At 52.8% G+C, this 21,564-nt stretch overlaps 1 protein-coding gene and 1 non-coding gene across 10 annotated transcripts; both read right to left on the reverse strand.

Annotated features, from left to right (window-relative positions):
- Positions 1–1,636: 1,636 nt before the first annotated feature.
- Zmiz2 (zinc finger MIZ-type containing 2) lies at positions 1,637–18,750 on the reverse strand. 9 transcript variants are annotated; one of them, XM_057772017.1, is made up of 20 exons: positions 18,605–18,750; positions 12,364–12,528; positions 11,772–11,885; positions 11,579–11,693; positions 11,040–11,242; positions 10,650–10,833; positions 10,196–10,456; positions 9,836–10,015; positions 9,070–9,147; positions 8,773–8,941; positions 8,003–8,147; positions 7,719–7,929; positions 6,868–6,973; positions 6,474–6,631; positions 5,044–5,111; positions 4,704–4,772; positions 4,223–4,467; positions 3,768–3,937; positions 3,442–3,684; positions 1,637–2,717 (listed from the first exon to the last, which is right to left on the reverse strand). In XM_057772017.1, exons 3-20 carry the CDS (start codon positions 11,819–11,821, stop codon positions 2,610–2,612), a joined length of 2,763 nt encoding a protein of 920 aa, XP_057628000.1. In that variant the 5' UTR covers positions 11,822–11,885; positions 12,364–12,528; positions 18,605–18,750; the 3' UTR covers positions 1,637–2,609. The 9 variants fall into 9 exon arrangements, with proteins under 9 accessions (XP_057628000.1, XP_057628004.1, XP_057627999.1 ...); XM_057772021.1 differs by lacking the exon at positions 18,605–18,750 and adding an exon at positions 18,244–18,567 and having other exon boundaries at positions 11,040–11,146; XM_057772016.1 differs by lacking the exon at positions 18,605–18,750 and adding an exon at positions 18,244–18,567 and having other exon boundaries at positions 11,772–11,882; positions 12,346–12,528.
- On the reverse strand, positions 12,040–12,173 carry LOC130876655 (small nucleolar RNA U109). Its single transcript, XR_009057314.1, has one exon. It is a non-coding gene; the product is annotated as a small nucleolar RNA U109 (small nucleolar RNA).
- Positions 18,751–21,564: the final 2,814 nt, after the last annotated feature.

The following is a 21,564-nucleotide window of genomic DNA, read 5'->3' on the forward strand; positions in this document are numbered from 1 at the left end:
CAGATTAGCTTTGAGCTTTTCCAATCTTTTGGTTTGGTTCTGACACCCAATCACAGAAGTGCACAGGCACTTGTCGGCTCTTCCTCAATCACATATCCATTCTCTGAGGTCGCACTTCTGGATGGTTGTCAGGTCCACAAGAAACTCGGGACCATCACTAGCTATGGCGTTTATTAGCATAACAAAACACAGGCTGGTTTCCAGGCTCTCAGTGTCCCAAGTCCACGCCGGCATCCTGACTCTTCCAGGGCTGTCCCCCTACTCAAAATTTTTTGTTTTCTGTCCCTGCTCTGGGCTCTTCTCCCATATCTACAATAAAGACCTCCTCAGTCTTACTACCCTGGAGTGATCATGTCTCCCGCTGTAGACTTTGTTCCCCCTCATATTCCCATGTAGATCAGGCTGGCTCAGAACTTGCAGCAACCCTGGCTTTTTTTTTCTTTAAATATATTTTATGGGGGGGCTGGAGAGATGGCTCAGTGGTTAAGAGCACTGCCTGCTCTTCCAAAGGTCCTGAGTTCGGGCTGGAGAGATGGCTCAGTGGTTAAGAGCATCACCTGCTCTTCCAAAGGTCCTGAGTTCAATTCCCGGCAACCACATGGTGGCTCACAGCCATCTGTAATGAGGTCTGGTGCCCTCTTCTGGACTGCAGACATACACACAGAATATTGTATACATAATAAATAAATATTAAAAAAAAATATATATATTTTATGGTTTTATTATTTAACTCTATGTGCATTGGTGTGAAGGTGTCAGATCCTCTGCAACTGGATCTTTAGACAGTTGTGAGCTGCCATGTGGGTGCTGGGAATTGAACCCGGATCCTCTGGAAGAGCAGTCAGTACTCTTAAAACCACTGAGCCATCTTTCCAGCCCCAACCCTACCTTTTCTATAGAGTACTGGGATTACATGTATGTGGCACCAGAACACCAGACTTGCCAACAGGCTGCGTAAATGTGTTGTCAGCATTCCGATCCAATCCAAGGAGGGCCAGTTCGTCCTCTTCCCCAGCAGAGGCTGCAGACAGGCCTGCCTGCTGTGCTGCCTGACATTCCCTTGGCCCTGGCCTGCTGTTCTTCTATGCCCCTCCCCCACCTTAGCAATAGGACAGAAAAGCTGGAAATGGGCTCCTTAGGGTAAGGAGAGGACCACCAGGGTGTTCTCAAATGCAGGCAATCCTTCCCTGCGGTCTCACAGACAGGCAGCCTCCTCCATACTGCAGGGCAGGTACTGGCAGCCCGCCGAGGATTCCCCTCACCCCTCCCCTGGGTCTCACCTTTCCGGCTGCACAGGAAGGCTGCCTGGGCAGGGCCTCAGGGCTCAGGCCAAGGATGAGGAGCAGTGAGCGTGGGCAGGCCAGGGCTGCTCAGGCCTCTGGCTGTGCTGCAGTCACTTGACAGATAGCTGGCTCCCTGCCCTAGGGCACACCCAGGGAAGGTGACATGGTGGCAAATGTCTCCAGGGCAAGCCTGAGACACTTTACAAAATAGCTCTGCAACTGAAGCCAACATGGAAAATTCCAGGGCAAAGGAAATTTACCACAGCTCGGGGATAGCCTGAGTGTGGATGAGAACATCTAGACTTTCATCTGGGAAGACCACAGCCCCTCAGCACAAAAGAAGGACCCAGGCAGGCCCACAAGGGAGTCCTTTAATAGATCGCACAGACAAGAGACACAACAGGCCAGCGCCCTGCTTGCAGGCCCAGGCGCTTTGCCAGCAGATGCAATGGCCTCCCCCACCTGGGTGTGGGCCGCAGGGTGGAGATGAGGTGGTTTAAAAAACACAGCTGTACTAATTCTTCACTTTCACAGAAAAGAGGAACTGGGGGGAGCAGCTCACTGGAGAATTTACACAGAGCTGAGTCTGAAAGCCCACCCCTAAAGGGGCTGAACCTCCGACCTCCCCCCCCCAGCTGTCTGCATTCAGTAAGGGGCAGACAGCACATGGAAGGCCCAGGCCAGTCCACAGAGGAACATGCTGGCTTCACAGCTGCCCCTCCCTCCCCAGCCGTGAGCATTTCTACACTATGTACATTGTTGTGCTTTATTGCCCCCACCCCAGCCTCTGCCTGAAGCTCAGGGTGGAGGGGGGGAACCCCCGGACCACATTCAGCTGGGTGAGAGCACCAGGCCCCCACAGGCTGGTGCTCTGTATCGTTCTGAGCCTGCCAGGCTCAAGCCACTGGAGCTGCAGACCAAGAGTACGGAGCCAGCCTTGCCAGCCAGCTCTTCTGAGGAGAAGCAGAAACAGAGGGTCAGTGCTGGACAAGATGCAGGCTGGGTGGGAGCAGGCAGGAAGGACAAGTGCAAGGCCATGAGTCTGGGGTGTAGGGTTGTGTACACACGCAGCTGATGGGGCCTGCAGGGCACCTCGCAAGACCCATTCTGTAGCAGTGAGCTTGACGGAGGGTGGGTGTGAGGACCACTGTCCTGAGGCCCCTTGGAGCACAGGGCTGCTTCCAGTTCATCAGGGGCTGGCCCCAGCTCAGGGTGTGTGCATGAGGAGATTCAGGGAGAACCACCAAGCATCCTGTGGGGCTGGGTGAGAAGGGAAGGCTGTGGTGATATCTGTGTGTCCTCGCCAGGCCAGGGGCTAACACACAATCAGTTGTTCTCAAAGAGCGAGAGCAGGTCATCGCTGCTGTTTGTGGGGAGGTCGGGTGGACCCAGGTAGGAGAGCAGTTCGTCAGGATTGGTCAGTTCTGGGAGCAGCTGGGGACAAAGCAAACACATTAGCAGTGTTGGTCTCAGACTCTTCAGGTCCAGTGGCCATGCTGTCCTGGCCCTAGGCCCAGTGTGGATGCTAAACTGCCCTTCCCCTGCCAAATACTGGGCGCCTGAGTAAAGCCACCTGCCTGTATCTCCCCGTGGACGGCGGCTACAGGATAAGAATAGCTCAACCCCAGGAGCCAGGGTGCACCCCCGGAGGAGGCCCAGCTGTGCACCAGAGATGCACGGGCCCAAAAAGGGATCTCTAGTGTTGTTCCCAGGGGCCTTCTGCTCCGGGCTGCTCCTCATCTTCCTTATGTGGAACCTCAGTAGTTTCTCTTATGGCCTAGGTACAGAGAGCCCACTGTCTTTCATGCCTGTGCTCACATCCTGCCTGTGTTGTCAAGATGCAGAACCGAGCAAATGGCCAGGTCAAGCTGGACTCTGAAGACAGTGTTGTGGGCTTTCTTGGAGGCCTCACATACCTAGGTTCCAAAGTCTCTAATCTACGGGCAAGTCAGTCATTAACCACACGTGGGTACCTGGCACCCTGTAGTTATTCCAGGTATCCAACCTGTGTGGAACAGCTGCTCTTGGGTGACATTATCTGACAATCTCTCTTGAAGATTCACTGTCTTCCTTTCTATGAAGCAAGGTGGGTAGACCCAGGGACTGATGCAGACAGCCCCCAATGGCTCCCACCCCCAACACAGGACGGGCTACTCACATCCAGAGCTGGTTCTGGGGCCTCCCCTGCCCCAGTCATGCTGGGAGGTCCCATCATGCCCGTGGCAGGATTGAAGGCCAATTCGCTGATGGGCCCTGTATTTGGTTGACCCAGGGACTGTCGGGATGGAGGGGGAGGATTTGGATGGTGTAGCTGGGAGCCTGGGGTGGGCCCGAGGTTGGGGGTGTGCAGTCCTGGTGGTCCAGGATTGTGGGCTGGGTCCAGGTGGCCTGCTGGTGCCATCTGAGGACGGAGAAAAGAACTTGTTGAAATAGCTCAGGACCCTCTGGGGAGACTCTTACCGGGCCTCTGGGCACAGCACTGACCTGGCTTGGGAGGCAAGGAGCAGACTTGTCTGCAGTCAGGAGGCTGCCAGGAATGTCAGATTGGTAGGACATGGGAGGTGGCCCCTGGGTGAACTCAGCAAGGTTTGGGGTGGTGGGTGTAGCAGATGGGAAGGATTCTGGGAAGGTTCCAGGCCCCAGGAAGTTGGGACCTGCAAGAAGACGATCAGGAATGAGACCCGCCACAACAAAGTGCATTGTGTATGCAGTGCGGGTCTTCAGCGGACACCCCAAACGGGACCAGTTCATTTCAGAAAACGTCCACACAAGTTTTTCCATGGAAAGCCTCATTCCAAATCAGAGGAACAGGGTGGAAAACTGAGTACCCTGTCAGTCGGGATACGAAGGATAGGCATCCTCAGCATGGATTCTGAGCTAGAGGATAAGCCATCTTCCCAGGGTCACCTGAGGCTCAAGTCTGGGTGTGCTATACTCACCCTGGCTGGGGTAGTCGCTGGGGGCAGGGGCCGAAGGGGGCTGCAAAGGGGCAAAGGGGGCAGCGCCTGGGCCCAGAGCTGCGATCATCTCCATCACACTGGGCATGAGCACATGGGCGGGGCTCACAGTGCGGCAGCGTTTCAGCACTGGCCCATCTGGCTCCTCCTTGATGTGCAGGTCAGGCTTCACAGGTACTGGCTTCCAGCTGCACGTGGGGTCAATGGTGATCTCCTCATAGTCTGAGCTAAGCAGGGACGGATGGGCACTGGTCACTTGCCACCCCAGAGGTCAGGTTTCCAACCAGACCTTGTACTCAAACCCCTGCTACCCAGAACCTTCAGGACACTCGGCAGGTGTGTGTGTGGCCCTGGCCTGGAGTGGAGCTGCTTCACCGTGGGAAGAGGCCCCGAAGACTCTCTTAATCCAGGACCACCTTCTGGTGGCACAGACGAGGGGAGGCAGGCAGGAAGAGCCACTTACTTCTGGATGTAAATCAGGATACCCAGCATGTACTGGTCCACCTCCAGACCCTCCAGCAAGGCCGTCTTACTGTAGAATGCAAAGGAGACTGACTGGTCAGGAGGCCTAGCCCAGCTGGGTATAGGCCCTACCATTTCTCCATCACCTGTGTGATGATTCCGTAAGGGACCCCTGTGAGCTCATGGCATGTATTAGATGATCACTACGATAGTCCAGTCTAAGGGGATACTGTGCAAGGTCACCTAGTAGTTTCTGCTGCTCTGGTCTGTGCTATGGACCACTTCTGACACTAATTCAAGTTCCACCCTTTAAGGAAGTGGCAGACACAAGACTGACTTACTTGCACACAGGGCACCTCCAGGTCCCCCGCTCACAGTTGAGCTGCAAGTATGACTCCAGGTCGAAGCACTGCAGAGAGACAGGGAGATAGGCCATTCCTTACCATGGGTCAGTGAAAGGGGCTGTTCTGAATGTCTTCTGGAAATTGTGACTTATTTGGGTTTATATTTAAGGTGTCAGGTTTCTACTGCAGCTGCATCCTGATAGGCTAATTTGGGATACCCCCAGCAGCCCTCCCCAGCACTGCTATGCCCAGGATCAGGAAGTTGTATCCACAGGGATCTCTTGGCTCAGGGCAGTTGTTAAAACGCTAAGGCTGTAGCTCAGTGGCAGAGTCCTTGCCTAGCATGCATAAAACCCTAGGTTCAACCCCTAGCACAACCTCCAAAAAAGGAAGTTTATAGGACAGAACACCACTATGCAACCATATGTAGCATGCAGTTACTTGGCTAACACTGGTTATTTCTGCAGACGGGAACTCTAAAGGTGGGCAGGAAGAAGACTGCACCCATATCCTTATACCTTTTAAAATGGAACCCCATGAATATAGTAACTAGCAAAAATATAGGAAAACTGTATGGTATGGTGGCACACATCTTTAATCCCAGAACTTGTGAAGTAGAGGTAGGTAAATCTCTGTGTTCCAGGCCAGCCTAGTCTACATAAAGAGTTTTCCAGGACAGTCAGGACTACATGTCACAAACATACTTTATAGGAAAAAACTGTGATTATGTTTCAGAGGAGCAAGAGGGCCACGCCCCCGTGGTAAGGTCTGCCTTTTTGGTCTGACACTTGAGCTCAGATTCCATCTGCTAAAGAGGAGGAGGCTCAAGTGTCAGCACAAAATATTGTTTTCTCTTCTAAACCCTGTCTCGAAAAACCCAAAAAAAAAAATAAATAAATAAATAAAAAATTTGTTTTCTCCAGTGCATGAGTACAGGGATGTCTGTCTGCAAGCCCAACACTGGCAGCCTGGTAGGTTGAGGCAGGAAGACCAGGAATTCAGGTTTATCCCCAGCTACAAAGTGAGTCTGAGGCCAGCCTGGGACACATGAGACCATGTCTCAAGCGGGGGAAAATGTGAGACAGATTCTCACTATGTACCCAGACTGGCTTCACTTTAAGCTCCTACTGCTTCAGCCCTATGGGTGCTGGGATTATAGGTGTGTACTGGGGTACCAAGCACAAGACCTTTCTCTAAGTTGCTGATAAACATGTTTTTATCCGGAGCTCTTACTAGTTACAGTACTGTGCATGTTTTAGGTGGGTAAAAGCCAGAAGCAGACACCTCCTGTGGCTCATGGGTTCTTTCTTTCTAATGCTAATGCAGCTTTCTCAGTTTCTAGTTTAGATGCCATTCAGTACCAAGTCAGTCTTCTGGTTGCTCCACAAACTCAAGACAAATCCAACAGAGGGCTACAGACCACGCACCTGTATGTGGCGACAGTCGTGACCACGGGCTGGGAGCTGAATCCTGCGGAAGGTGATGGGGCACTTCAGGGACACCTTGATAGCCGTCTGCTCCACCCCATCCTCTCCATTGGGCCCAGGGGTGCCAGGGATGGTGCCGCTACTGAAGTTCCGCTTTACTGACATTGACAGGGGAAAGGACTTGAGTAAAAGTCTCCAACACTCTGAGGCTGTGAGCTGGTGTGCTAACCAGAGACCCAGTCATTCCTCAGTCAGTGCCTCTAAGGAGTTGCCTGGAGGTAACCAGTGCTCCTTGGGCAGAGCCACCAGTCTGAGAGGAGGAAACGGTCTCTGTGCCACACCGCAGGGTTCAGCCTGGGACAGCCCAGATGGCTGAGGAGTAGGGACCACTCACTCTTGGTGATGCAGTGCTCAGCTGGCAGGAGGCGCTTCTTGAGGAGGCCCTGCAGCACAGAGCGGACAGACGGACGGTGCACCAGTTGCAGCACGAAGAGGTGAGACTGCAACAGAGCGAGGGACGTTACATGTAGAGCGGGAGCCTGGGAGGCAGATGGTTCAGGGGATGTGTTTTTAGAAGTTAATTCAAGGGGTGTCAGGCAGGGAGGGATGGGGCCTAGCATGGACAGAAGCCAGGCCAGCTACCTTCCCGACAGTGAGGCCCTCCTAAGTGCTGCCACACAGGTAGGGGCTTTCCTACTTCTCTGAGCTTCAGCCACACTGCACTATCTCATGCTCTGCAGGGCATTTGGCTCCAACCACTGTCTAGTTTTCTCCTCTGTCAAAACACAATCACCTCAAGTCCCTGGCACAGTCTCCTGCTTGTCACACCCACTCTCCTGACATGACATGGTATCTGAGCCACCCTATCTCCAGGCCCTCCATTGGGGTGGCTCCTGGTAGCCTGCAGCTCAAGGTTACTGAGGATCCTGTCCACTGGAACCTGGTGAGGCCCAGGCCAGGGCAGGCAGCAGGCACATCTCCCATGAGCTTCCTGTGCTTGGCTTTCTGATATAACTAACATGAGCATTAAATCTGTCCAGTGCAATCTAACTGGGAAATGGGGTGGATTCACTGGCTCCCTTTTCTGAAAGGGCAGACAATTGAGAAGCAACACCTGTTCTTCAAGGACAAAGACCCTCCCCCACAAGCTCCCAAGCCCACAGGAGAGCTGATGGTCTGGGTGGTCTCTGCAGGCCCCAGCCTGAACCCTGACAGACCCAACCCACAGCCCCGCAGGCTACCCACGCAGCAGCAGGCGGTAACAGTGATCTGGATCGTGTTGCGGCCTGGCTGGCACACGTGCTTCAGGTAGAGGGGCTTGTGCGAAGTCTTGTTGTCTCCACGCTCGATGCTGAGGGGTGTGGCGTTGACGCTGACCTGCACAGACGCTGGCCAGTTGGTGTTCATCTGTCGGTCCTCATGGTGGTAGCACTTGAACTGCAGCTCCAGGTCAGGCCTAGAGGGAAGAGAATGACAGGAGCCCACACCGTACAGCCGGGGCCCAGGGGCAGGATGGTAGCGGGACTCACCTCAGCATCAGGGTCTTGTAGACAGAGTCTCGGAGCTGGAAGACATGGTTGCTCACAGCCAGGTTGTGCTGCAGGCGGAAGGGTTCCAGGACCACCCCATCTCGAACTGGGAAGGTCAGGCGCAACTCATCACAAGGACCACTTCCTGCAGGCAGAGGTATGCTGGCCATGAGTCTGGTACCCTTCCAAGGCTCCCAAGAACACTTCTGTACCTAGAGCCCCAAATCCTAACCTAATCCCTGCCAGAAACTCTCAAGAGGGCTCTGAGATGCCCCCACACTGGGCTCCTAGTGTCCCTACTCAAAGTGGGCCCCCAGTCAGCATGTTCTGTCCTGCCTCAGCCATCTAGCAGTCTGGATCACATTCTGAACAGACACAGGACACGCTCCCAACCTAGAAAGCACATTCAGACTGGGCCACCTGCCATCGCCCTATGGTTCAATGGAAAGTTTTAGGAAGCTAGCTATTTTTTTTTTGTTGTTGTTGTTCTTCAAGGCAGGGTTTCTCTGTGTAGCTCTGACCTGTGTAGTTCTATAGACCAGGCTGGCCTTGAACTCACAGAGATCTGTCTGCCTCTGGTTCCCAAATACAGGGATTAAAGGTGTGTGCCACCATTGCCCGGCAGGATGTTAGCTTTTGCAGGGGCCTGATATATAACCATTCTGTTTTGTATGAAGCTGGGCCTTGGGCTTTCCCTGTAGGACTCTCTGAGTCCTGATTACCCCAGCCACCCAAGTACGTCATGTTGGCTGTTGTCCTTAAACACTCACCAGAGGGTGACGGGTGCAAAGAGCTGAGGCCTGGCTTGAGGTCAGGCAGGAAAGGAGACTTGACTTCCTGGCTTGGGGACATGTAGGGAACATTGCTGCTGGGCGTCATGGGTGGTGTGGGATTCCCCGGCAGTGGGGAGCTGGGGTAACCAGGGATGGAACGGGAAGGCTGTAGAGGTTGAGCATAAACAGTCAAAGCAGAATGGCAGAGTGGGAGGCAGTCTGCTCATGGAGCACCCTCTTTCCACACGCCCGCCCGTGTGCCTCCCAGCCCATCCGCCCTGCCAAGCCCCGTACCCCACTCAAGCCAGGCTGGCTGTAGCTGATGCTGCCCCCGTTGAAGCTGGCGCCCTGCCCGTTGAACTGCTCTGTGGGCTGTGGGAAAGAAAACTGAGTGTGCCTGGGGCTTCGGCCTGCCCCCCACTGACCCCCTAGGCCTGATCCTAGAGTCTGCACCACATACAGGAGCTGATCTGTGCATTGTCTACACTCCCTATAATCTGTAAGAGACATCACTGATTTCATAAAGTAATACTAAGGAAACAGGAGTGGCCCTTAAGTCGGAAGAGCTCCATCTTTCTTTCCCTTCTCCACCTCATCATGCTACTCTGCCTACCCAGGCTCCCAGTGAGGTGTGCTCACCCTCCCTATGCCCAGACAGGAGTCAGGATGTGGGGGTAGATGGGTAAGGAGTGAATGCAGAGGTTGTCAGAATGGCTTGGAAGTCTGCTTGCTGCTCCCTACACCAAATATCCACAGAGAGATATAGATGTATGGACCACAGAATCAGACTGGTCACCCTGAGAGCTGTTCTTTTTTTTTTTGGTTTTTCGAGACAGGGTTTCTCTGTGGTTTTGGAGCCTGTCCTGGAACTAGCTCTTGTAGACCAGGCTGGTCTCGAACTCACAGAGATCCGCCTTCCTCTGCCTCCCGAGTGCTGGGATTAAAGGTGTGCGCCACCACCGCCCGGCCTGAGAGCTGTTCTTACACTGAGTCTGCTGAAAGGTTCCCACTGAGCCCCACGACACTCAAGCCAGCACAGGCCCATGGGAGCCAGTCCTACCTTGTAGTGCAGTCCTGTGGAGCCAGGTGCAGACAGAGAAGGGGCCATGCCCTGCTGCAGGGGTAGCCTGTGTCCGGGGTAAGAGGAGGCAGGACCAGGGGGTTGCCCAGGACCAGGAGCATACTGGGCAGTGCTGGCTGCATACTGGCCTCCTTGTAGATACTGCTGCCCAGGGTACACCTGAGAAGAAGCGATGCCCAAGGAAAGAAAGGTTATCAGGGGAAGCTGTTTGTTGTGTGTGTGTTGGCAGATGGGGGGGTAGTTCTCTCTCACAGCAGAAGCCACCTTTATCATAACTCTGGGACTACTTGGTAGGGACTCATCATCTAGGACCCCAGACTGAGCAATCAAGACACTCACCTCTGAATAGGCTCTCTTGACGCCCTGTCGGGGCAATGGCTGGGCCTGAGGAGGCCCAGGGTACCCATGCTGAGGCAATCGCTGTCCTGCATACAAGGGTGTCATGCCTGCTGCCCGGGCAGGGTTCATGGCCATGGAGGAGAGGCCAGAGGGGCCCATCATTCCTCCCATGCCAGAAGGGTTCATGCCAGGGGGTACACTGGGTCCTCGGGGACCACCATGCTGCAGAAACTGGCTGTTAAAAGACTGTCCAGTTCCCATCTGAGAGGAGAAAGAAGAGGGACGGTCCAGACCCACTCTCATTAGTTCCCAGCCCTCTCTCCTTTCCCGTGCCTCTTCCACTGGCTTCATGAGGTCCCACAACAGTCCACACTTATCCCCACAACCCACGGTGGCAAGTCCTGCAAGCCCACCCATACTTGCTATCGCATAGAAGGAACTTGAGGTGCCTCACCGCTCCATATTGGCTTAGCTCCTGGCTCTGCTTCTCCTGCAGGGCAGCCACAGTGGCCGTGGCTGTAGCCGTGGCCGTGGCTGCAGCAGCAGCCATAGCAGCTGCAGCTGCTGCTTGTGTGAAGTCTGTCGAGGGCCGCGCAGCATGTGAGGGGAGGGCCAGGCCTCCAGGGCCACCTGCATACCTGCAGGTGATATAGGATTGTCTCACTCTCTATGACAGCTTGCTCTGAGACACACAGCACTCAGGAGCCCATTCTTCCATTCTTTCTCAACCTTCCACTGTGGCTATTGGAGTTAGTGGGGAAGCAACAGGCAACATTCAACCCTTTGGGAGCACCTGCCAGGCTGACAGCTTCAAGCCACTGGCCAGGTAAGGGGCCCTGCTTACCCAGTGGTGAAGCTGGATCCCCCAGGGTAGCCCCCGCGGCCATACACGCCTTGCTGGACGTAGCCCTTGCTAGCACCACCTTCAGCAAACGCCTGCTGTCCCAGGCACTGCGGGGAGGTCAAGGCAGAGCTGCCACCTGCCACACCAGGCATCATGGAGCCACCAGGGGGGCTTCCTGCAGGGCCCATGGGGTTCCCCAAAACCTACAAGGAAGTGGGAGTCACCAAAGAGAACCAGCCAAACCACTGTCTTCAAGACATAGCTCTGAAGTGTTAGATGCTAAGAGAAGCCTAACAAGTGGGGGAGGACCTGGGATGGGAAGAGTGGCTGTCTACAATTCTGACTAGGGTGGTCTATGGAGCCAGCCAGGGGAAGGCATCCCATGACAACACAGAAGAAAGGCACCTAGCGATTTGAGACTCTCAGGAAGCCCCAGCCTGAGTTCCAGTCAGTCCCCATAGCCCTAAGATGGCAGAAGCACCAACTACCAAGGCTCTAGATCCTGAGGGGTAGAGGAGCGGGCCCAGGTGCATACTCACCTGGCTTTGAGTTGCGTTGCCAACTCCCCACACAGTAGTAACCACAGACAGTGACCCGGCTGGCTGAGTGGCACTTTGTTGCCAAGGCACAGACTCATATGCAAATGAACCATCACTACAGAGAAAGTAGCTTGTAAGGCAGGGTCAGAAGGCCCAGGGCTTGCTAGAGGCAGGCCACAGAGCCCACACTCACCCGTGTGGTGCAGGGGGCAGGGCAGGTTTCATGGGGTTCATGGGGTTCATTGGTGACAGAGCAGCCTACAGGCCCGATGTGCCAAAACTTCTCTGGGAGTTGCTGCTCCGGCTGCTGGACAGGAGGGAGAAGACAAGAGCTTAGACGAGCAAGAGTCCTTTGCAGTAGCAATGGACAGAGCAAAGGCAGGGCTGGTCGATGTCAGCCTAGAATACGGTGCAAAGCAACTCTAACAAGGGCCCTCCCCTCTTTTTTTCCCTTTTACCTTTAATGTAGGAGAAATATACAACTACTCAACCTCTACTCTAAGGCGGTAGCCCTGAGAACTCCTTGACAATTGTAGCATGTTATGAATACGTCCCTACTCGCAAACAAAAGAGGGGCAGATATGTTTGCATGTGAGGACCTGCCATCTTAAGCCACTGAACCAACCCTGAAAGAGGGCTCTGATCTCAAACACTCTCTACACCCTTTCCCATACTCCATCCACATAAAGCCAGGAACCCCTCTGCAGGTTCCTGGAGTGGAGGGCTGAGGGCCAATCAGGGTAGCACCTACTCAAAGTCTTACCCACCCTGGGCAGCCCAGAGACCTGAGAGGGAGCAGAGCCAAAGTGTCCTTTGAGGCGGGGGCTGGCAAGGTCAGGAAGCAGATGTGGAAAGGCAATCCATCCACCAGCTTGGCCTTGGGGAGGCTGTACCAACACGGCTGAGGCAGGACACAGGCACCAGCCCAGCTCCTGGCTGGCAGGCTTTTCCTAGCAAGAGGGTAGCAGAAGGGCTTCAGGCTATAGGATCCTCAAACTGACCCAGATGACTTAGGGGAGTGGGTGACTGTGGAGTATCGGGCCAAGCAGGCAGTCCTGTCCCCCACAGACCCATCTGTGACACTAGTGAGTTCCCAACAGGGCAGTGACATACACAGTACAACAGGTGTGTGTGTGTGTGTGGGTATCCGCAGACACAAAGGCCCCTGATGTAACTAAGTTTCTCAGCGATAGTGAGAGCATGTTAAACCACATCTACAAGACGGGACCAACCGGGCTTCATCTGCAGAAGACAGGGACCTGTGGCCAACACCGGAGGTCTACTGCTTTGCTGCTAGATCTGTGCTCCCATATAGCTCCTGAGTCGGAGTGGCCACAGCTCCAGGAGGCTTCCAAAGTCATGTCTCCCACACTGCCACGACCAAGCACCTTCTTTAAACAGGCTCAGACATTCCCCAGGATCAGACCGTTGCCCTTCCCAGAGTCTCATTTCCTCAGGTCCTCACATACCCTGAACCACCTGCATGTCTACCTCTGCCTGATCTTACTAGAGGGACACAGCAGTCATATGCCAGGCACTTCTCAGGGGACCCTGAGGTAAGGCTGGGTGCTTCTGTCCGGAACCCCTCTGCTATAGTAAGGCTGTATGACTGACATGTGTACCTTCTGAAACCTGCTAAAATCTGCTGAGTTCCCTCTTGCAGCTCAGCACTCACAAGCCTCCTGTCCAGGGGAACAAGAGATACCCCAGCACCCACTCAGCCTTGGGACAGACATTCCTATGTGCTTACCAGGGTCTCACTCAGAGCTCACCACAGACCTGGAGGCTCTGCAGAGCCAAGCTACACACACAGCCCCAGAGCAGGCAAGAGAAAGTAAGGACAGGGATTGTGGACTTGGTCCTACTTCCAGAGATCCTTCCCATGCCCAACAACAGGGGCAAAAAAGCCCCACTTAGGGCAGTCTGACCCCTAACCCCCAGAGGCAACCAGATTTGATTCTGGTCTTTTCCAAACCAAGTCCTGCCTAGGCAGCAGAGGCCAGGATGTACCAGCTTGGCATCCCTGCAGCTACTGCCTGATCCTGGGAAGAGGAACTTGTTAACAGACAAGTCCTCCTCCCAAGACCTGACATATGGGGCCTGGAACAACCAGGTGGATGTCAGGAATTAGGATCTATTTTTTTTTAATAGAAAGCAGCATAATTTAATGGGAGAGAATAAAGATGGGGAAATAGCCACACAAACACTCCCGAGGCACCAGAGTAACCCATGGGGGGAAGGACATCTAGAACAAGTGTGCAGGAACAACTGGAGTTCCATCGGTAAACAAAATGACGGGGCAACTCCGCATGCAGGTCAGTGGCATGCTACAGGATATGTACCAGAGTCTGGGTCTGAATCCTTGTACTGCAAAGACAACCAATTCATACCTATATCAAAATGAACTAGGTCCTGGGTTTAAATGTAAAATAGAAAACTATAAGATGTTTAGAGAAAGGTAAAAGGAACTACAGGATCTAAGCTAGGAAAAAGTTCTTAGATTTGACACCAAAAGGCATGATCCATTAAGATAAACTTGGCTTTATCAAAATTAAAAACTTTTCTGTGAAAGATTTGCTAAAAGCAAGCCACCTGTTCCAAATGAGGGGGCATCTAGAATATATATAAAAAAATTTAATTAGCAAAACAAAATCCAAATAGAAAAATCAGCAAAACACATGAACAAACATCTCCAAGGAGAACACAGATGCTAATTAACCCAAGAACAAGCGCTCGGCAACTTGTCGGGAACACAGGTTAAAGCACGAGGAGGCATCACTGTACAGGCAGAAGAACAGCTGAGACAAAATGTGACATCACAAAACGCTGGCAAGGAGAAACTAGACCTCACAGACATTACCCAAAGACCATAAATAGCATAGCTACTCTGGAAAAGTTGGCCATTTCTGTAAATCCAAGCTTACAGCTACCACAGTACAACAGAGCAACTCTACTCTAGGGCAATGTCAACATAGAAATGTCAACTTAAGTGGAAAAACTTGTATGTGAATATTTGTTATAGCCAAAGACTGGAAACTGCCTAGGTGTCCTTCAATGAAGGACAGTCACATCACTGTAGGACACCCACAACCCAGATGCCAGAAGCAACACACCACTGCTAACACACTACAACCTATTTGAGATGAATCTCCCAGAAACTGTGCTGAGTGCAAAAAGCAAATCACTGGTGCTATATTGTCCGTTATCTGCCAAAATTAGGGAAATTGTAAACGGGTTAACAGTGGCCAGGGCTTAAAGAGAGGGCAGAGTGGAAGATAACTTCAGGAGAAGGAAGCCGGGTGTGAATATAAACACAGAACAGGAAGGTTCCTCCCAACTGTAGCAATGAGCTGTCCCAGACTGATGCTGTACTACAGTTTTGCAAAATGTTACCATTTGGGGGAAACTGGGTAGAGATACAAAGACTCTCTCTGCAATATTTCTTACAACTGGATACAGCTACAATTATCGCTATCTAAACAAAACCTTTAGCTAAACAAGGGTATGGTGGCCCAAGCCTATAACCCTAGCATTGAGGAGGTGGGGGGCAAGAGGACCAGGGGGGCAAGAGGACCAGAAGGTCAAGGTTAATCTAGAAAATGAGTTCTAGATTAGCCTAGTGTGGTGGTGCCTACATAAAATCACAGCAACTGGGAGACCAAGGCAAATGATCACAAATCCAAGGCTTGCCTAGGTTACACAGTGAGACCCTGCCTCAATAAATAAATAAATTAAAAAAAAAAAAGGCCAAGCGGTGTGCACACCTTTAATCCCAGCACTTGGAAGGCACAGGCAGGCAGACCTTTGTGAGTTCGAGGCCAGCCAGGGCAGCTAAGTCTGTTACACTGAAAAACCCTGTCTCAAAAAACAAACAAACAAAAAAACCAAGCAAAAACAAAACAAAAAAACCAACTTTAATTACAAAAACATTACCACAAAACCACACCACCAGAAACAGTCAAACCTCCCCTCAAATCCAAACCTGGTTAGGTTGGCCAGAGCCACTCTGTTGTCCCAAGCACGGGGAGGGAACCAGGCTGGCTGGGAAGCAGGCAAGTGAGCCCTTGCCTCATTTCAAGTCACCTAAACCAGTAACACTCACCATCAGAGCATCCCAGTTAGCTGGTGTGACAGGCTGCTGGCCCCACCCAGGGTCATTAGAGCAGGCGGGGTCCTAAGCCTTGTATCTTTAACACACCTGACCACAGTTTGAGAGATCTCATCTAGGAAGTGCATAGAATTGGGGGAGAAGAGAGAAGGACAGGTGTGGGGTGGGAAGGCACCCACAGGAGCCTTTTACATCATAGGAGCTGGGGAATTCCACCCACAATGCTTCTCTGCTGTGGACAGAGACCACAGACACTTCCAGTTCCCCTTAAGCATGTCTCTGCTCGGAGGACTTCCTGCTAAACTCCTGAATTCACACCTCAACTTGTAGGTCTTGCGGGAGGACCCTAGGACTCCAGACCCTCTGCTCCTGACTACAAAGAGACTATGAATGTAGACCCCACCTCCTACCTCCAAGACAGGACTGGGAAAGAGGCCTGAACTCTCCGAGTGCCACCTGCAGCTGGAAGCAGGTCCCCCAAAGCTGCTCTGACTTCAAGTCAGTTTAGGAGCAGTCTTCTGGAGGTCAAGTCATATCTCCCTTCAGGCAGAGCTCCAGAGAACTTGCTTTCCAGGTGCCCCAGAGTCACATTCCAAGTGTCCCTTCTCAGCAGCTGAAGAACAAGACCTAGTAATGGGGCCCAAACTCAGGCAACATTCCTGCACCTTCTCAACAGCCCACAAATCATGACTCAGTGCCTCCAAAGTTCCAGGGTTAGGCTCAAACTCGGAAATTCAACTCAGCTGGGCGATGGTGGCGCACGCCTTTAATCCCAGCACTCGGGAGGCAGAGGCAGGCGGATCTCTGTGAGTTCGAGACCAACCTGGTCTACAGAGCTAGTTCTAGGACAGGCTCCAAAGCCACAGAGAAACCATGTCTCGAAAAAACCAAAAAAAAAAAAATAAATTCAACTCAACTCAAATCCCAAGGGGGATCTGTCTTGCAGTGGTGCAAGCCTTTAATCCCAGTACTCAGGAGGCAGGGGCAGGTGGGACCTCAGAGTTCAAGGTCAGCCCAGTCAAACAGGAGTTCCAGGACAGCCAGGGCTACCGTGTCTCAAAACAAATAAACAAAAAAGAAACTGGGATCTAAAGACTCCGGAGAAATGAAAGTCCCAGGAAAGGGTGAGGTGAGTAAACTGTGGTCCTAGCCACTCAGGAGGTTGGGGCGGGAAGATCATTTAAGCCTAGAGGAGTTCAAGGCAATGCAATAAAATCACATGACATGGGGTGGGTGGGGGAGGAGGTCTCAAGTGTGGCAGAAGCAGTCCCTAGTATCAAAGAAGCATAGTTAAGTGCCCAGAAGGCTTAGAGGTCCTGCCTGCTCTGTATGTAAGGCAAAACAATACTTCCTCAGTGTGCGGACTTCAAGAATGAGCATATGCCGATAAATAAATAGTCCAACCAAAACCTGACTTCACTTTTCAATATTTAGAACAGGGATCAGGAAGCCATTCTAGGAGATATGGCCACCTTTATGTCCTCAGCCCTTAGAAATCAATCTTGGTAATCAGGATGCTCCCTCAACATGCTGGGCCTGTCTCTCCGAAGTCTACCTGTTTATCCTCTTTATCCCTCCAGCCTGTAACTGCCCCCCTGGGAGCACATCAGGACCCTTGAGGTCAGTCCTGGGGAGTAAGGTTAAGCTTCCCTCCCCTGTTACCACTCTCAAGTGTCAAGGGATGTCCTTGGTGCTGGCTTTGCCAGGACTTGGTGGCGAGTACGTGTTCACCCTACCCACATTCATCGTGGTCTCAGATCAGGTCACATTTGTGACGGTGCTATTTGTGTTATTTTCTGCAATAACACAAACGAGTTACAGACATCACCAAAGACTGTCTCTAACTACTAAAAAGAATCCCGGGGAGGATGGAGGTAAGGGGGGGGGCGGAGCGGGGCAGGTGATGGAGTCGGAAAGGGACTGCGTGCTGAGAACAGGATACCTTGAGGGAACGGGATACTTGCGGGGGGGGGGGGGGACTGGGCACCTGGGAATGGTGTTCAGGGTACAAGGAGAACAAAAAATCTAGGGGAGAGTAAGGAACCTTCGTTTCTGAGCTTCAGTTTGGAAAAGGGTGTTCCCGTCAAAAAACCTAGCCAGGGACTGACAGGTCAGCGTCCTCAGTCTAGGAGTCGCGCAGCTAGCTCCTCCTGGGGCCCCTAACGGCTTCCAACCGCCCCCCCCCACATCACCCAGATGGAGAGCACCTAAGTGGGAACCGAGGGGCGCACTGTGAAGGTGAGCCTGCCCGGCTCCAGAGCTGGAACGACAGGTTGGGATGAGGCCCCACCAGCCTCCTCCGCTCAGGAGGTCCCCCAAAGGCCACTCGCACCCCTGGGCCATTCCCAACAAAGGCTTAGCGGATTGGTAAGAGAGCCCGACGGCTCGGCACAGGGGGCAGGTACCCGCAGGTGGGCGGCAGAGCCGGGCCGAGGCGAAACCTCGTCCGGCGCCTGGGACCGGCCGCACCTGCCACCGCACCTGCCGCACCTGCGCGCCCGCCGCCCGCACTTGCCTGCGGTGCCCCGCGCCGCCCCGCGCCACCCAGCCCGCTCACCTCCGCCTGGCCCGGCCCGGCCCGTTGCCGCGGCCCCCGGCCCGCGCAGCTCCATGCGCTCAGCCCGCCCTCGGCGCCGCCCGCCGCCCCCGGGCCGCCGCCGCCCGCGCCATCGCGCCGCCGCCGCTCGGAGGGCACAATGGAGCCGCCGCCGCGCTCTTCATGCATATGCATGACGCCGCGCCGCCGGCCCCGCCTCCCAGGCCAGAGCAGCGGAGCCCCGAGCAGCGCTCCGTAGGCTCCGGCAGGAGCGAGTGCGGGCCTGCATGGCCGGGCCGGGCCCGGGCTGGGGCCTGGCGGCGACCGGCTGCCGCACGGCAAGCTCCGTGCGCCGGGCCTGCACCCCGCACCCCTTCCGCACCTTTGCGATCGCGGCGTCAGAGGAGCCCCGTGCGCTTCCTGCTGCTGTCCACCGGGGCGGGGCCGTCAGGGGCGGGGCCTCGGAGGGGGCGGGGTCACGGCGGGGCAGGCTGGGCCTGGGCCTGGCCCCAGCCTGGCAGTCTGGCTGGTTCGTGACTGAGTACTGGCTAGGTCCCTCCGGAACCTGAGACCTTCATGGCGGCCGACAGCGTCTTAAAGACAGGGACCCAGAGGCCCATCGTGGAAAATGAAAACCACGTATACCTGCCCAGACAGCCTTCTCCACAGCCGAATAGTCTCTTCCTGGGGTGTTGCCTCCTTCACCTCTCTGTTGAAGTCACTGTTACGACGTTCTAGGGGCTGGAGAGATGGCTCAGTGGCTAAAAGCTTGACTGCTCTTCCAGAGGCCTCAGGTTCGATTCCCAGCTCTAACAAGGTGGCTCATAGTCATCCATAATTTGAATTCCGGAAAATTCTGTGTTCTCTTCTGCTCTCCATGAGCATGTACGTAGTGCAAAGACATAACAAGCTAGCAAAACATGCATGCACATAAAATTTAAATTTTTTTCTGGCCGAACAAAACAGACCTGTAGATAGTTTTGTCGTTCTGTAAACCTGGTAGGTGTGATGAATCTTTTGACATTGCAACATGAGGTTGTCACAAAGTTCATACTGGAGAACTGGGCAATAGACTTACCAACAACAAATGTCCCATAATATTATATATATATATATATATATATATATATAATTGTTGAGCAAAATTCATAGGAATAACCTTCCACATGTATGTATGCAGGCCCCCAGCTACCAGGTTAGACACAACCTGTAAGGTATTTACTTTTTTTTAACCTAAGTTTCAGAAGAATACATTTTCCTGTCTCTTTTTCAGCTGTGAGCCTAGCCTTTAATGGTTGAGCCATCTCTCCGGGCCAGTAACCCACCATTGTTATCACTGTTGTTATTGCAGAATACAGCATACATTTTGATGGCGTTCAAGTGTCCAGTAGTATTGAACACATACATTGTCATGCAACCAACACATATCTTCAGAGCGGCTTGATCTTCTCCAACAGTCTCTCTACCCATTAACTAACAACCCCTGCCGGGCAGTGGTGGCGCACACCTTTCATTCCATCACATGGGAGGCAGAGGCAGGCAGATCTCAGTGAGTTCGAGGCCCGCCTGGTCTACAGAGTGAGTTCCAAGACAGCCAGGGCTGTTACACAGAGAAACCCTGTCTTGAAAAACAAAGAAAAAGAGAAACCCCTTTCCTCCTCGTCACTCCACTCGTGTCCCTGAGTTTAAATACCGTATATACGTGAAATCACATGGTGTTTGCTTTCTCGCGGCCAGCTTACTTCACTGACCTTTGTGTCCTCAAGGTTCATCTGTGTGTCCAAACTTCTTTTATTAGGGAGCAGTTGAAACAGGTCCCCACACTGTGAACTCAGGCTAGCCTTGACCTTGCAGTAATCCTTTTGCCTCAGCCTCTCAAGTGCTGAGATCACAGGCGTGCACCTGTACAGCCAGCTAGTTTCCCTCCTTTTTATGGGAGAAGGATATCCCGTGAATGGAGAGAGCATGTTTTGGTTATCCATTAATGGATTCAAGGGTATGCTTGCAATTCGATTTTAATGTTGCTGAAATTTCTTCCCTGAGTCTCGTGCCTTGTTTTATGAGAGAAGTCATTAGTGCCCTGGACCAGTGTGACGGCTCTGCGACATGACAGCTGTGGGGCTCGGCTCTGCCACTGCTAGCTCCAGCTCCAGGGTCTGTGAGTCAGTCCTCATAGCCCTGGGAGCAAGCGTATTAGAGGGAGAAACAGAAGGCATTGTCTCAACAGGAGCAAGCACTCCATCAGGAGAGTGTCAGGAGTCTAAAGCAACATCAACCGGGGTACTGGGATAAGGATGCAGGAAGAGTTACCTGGGGAGCAGAGCTGGTGATCAAGATACCCCAATGAATGGAAAGGTGATGTGACGGTCTTGACCCCTCTGCCTCAGAAGTTGTGTGGGTGGAAGATGCAGACTCGTGGATCAGCACAGAAGAGTCCATCTAAAGAGTGAGGTACCCCTAGGGCTGACAGGGGTTACCCCACATCTTCTTTAGAATCTCTGGTCCTGGCATCAATAGTACAAGCCTTTGGTTCCAGCACGCAGGAGGCAGAGGCAGGTGGATCTCTATGAATTTGAGGCCAGCCTGGTCTACAGAGTGAGTTCCAGGACAACCAAGGCTGCACACTGAGTCATGACTTGAAAAAAAAAAAATCATAGTTAAAAAAAAAAAAAACAAAACCCTGGAAGCCGGGCTTCTTGGTGCATGCCTTTAATCCCAGCACTCAGAAGGTAGAGGCAGGTGGATTTCTGTGAGTTGAAAGCCAGCCTAGTCTACAGAGCGAGTTCCAGGACAGTCAAGGCTATACAGAGAAACCTTGTCTCAAAAAACAAACAAAACAAAATAAAAACAAAACAAAAAATAAAAAAGAAGAAGAGGGAAATAAAGAAAAGAAATTTTGCCGGGCGGTGGTGGCGCACGCCTTTAATCCCAGCACTTGGGAGGCAGAGACAGGTGAATCTCTGTGAGTTCGAGACCAGCCTGGTCTACAAGAGCTAGTTCCAGGACAGGCTCCAAAGCCACAGAGAAACCCTATCTCGAAAAACCAAAAAAAAAAAAAAAAAAAAAAAAAAAAAAAAAAAAGAATTTGAGTTGGGTGTGGTCATACCTTTAATCCCAAAATTTCTCTGTGAGTTGAAGGGCAGCGTGGTGGTTGGCCAACCTCATAGCTCCAGTTCCAAGAGGATTCCATGCTTCTTCTGGCCTCTGTGGGCACTGCACAGAAGTGGTTCACAGACATGTATAAGGCAATACACCCATACACATAAAAATTTAAAGTATCAGATACAGGAACTGAAGAGATGGCTCAGAGTTTAAGAGCACTGACTGCTCTTCCAGAAGACT

This window comes from Chionomys nivalis, chromosome 6 (genome assembly GCF_950005125.1).
Source record: "Chionomys nivalis chromosome 6, mChiNiv1.1, whole genome shotgun sequence".
NCBI classification, from domain to species: Eukaryota; Metazoa; Chordata; class Mammalia; order Rodentia; family Cricetidae; genus Chionomys; species Chionomys nivalis.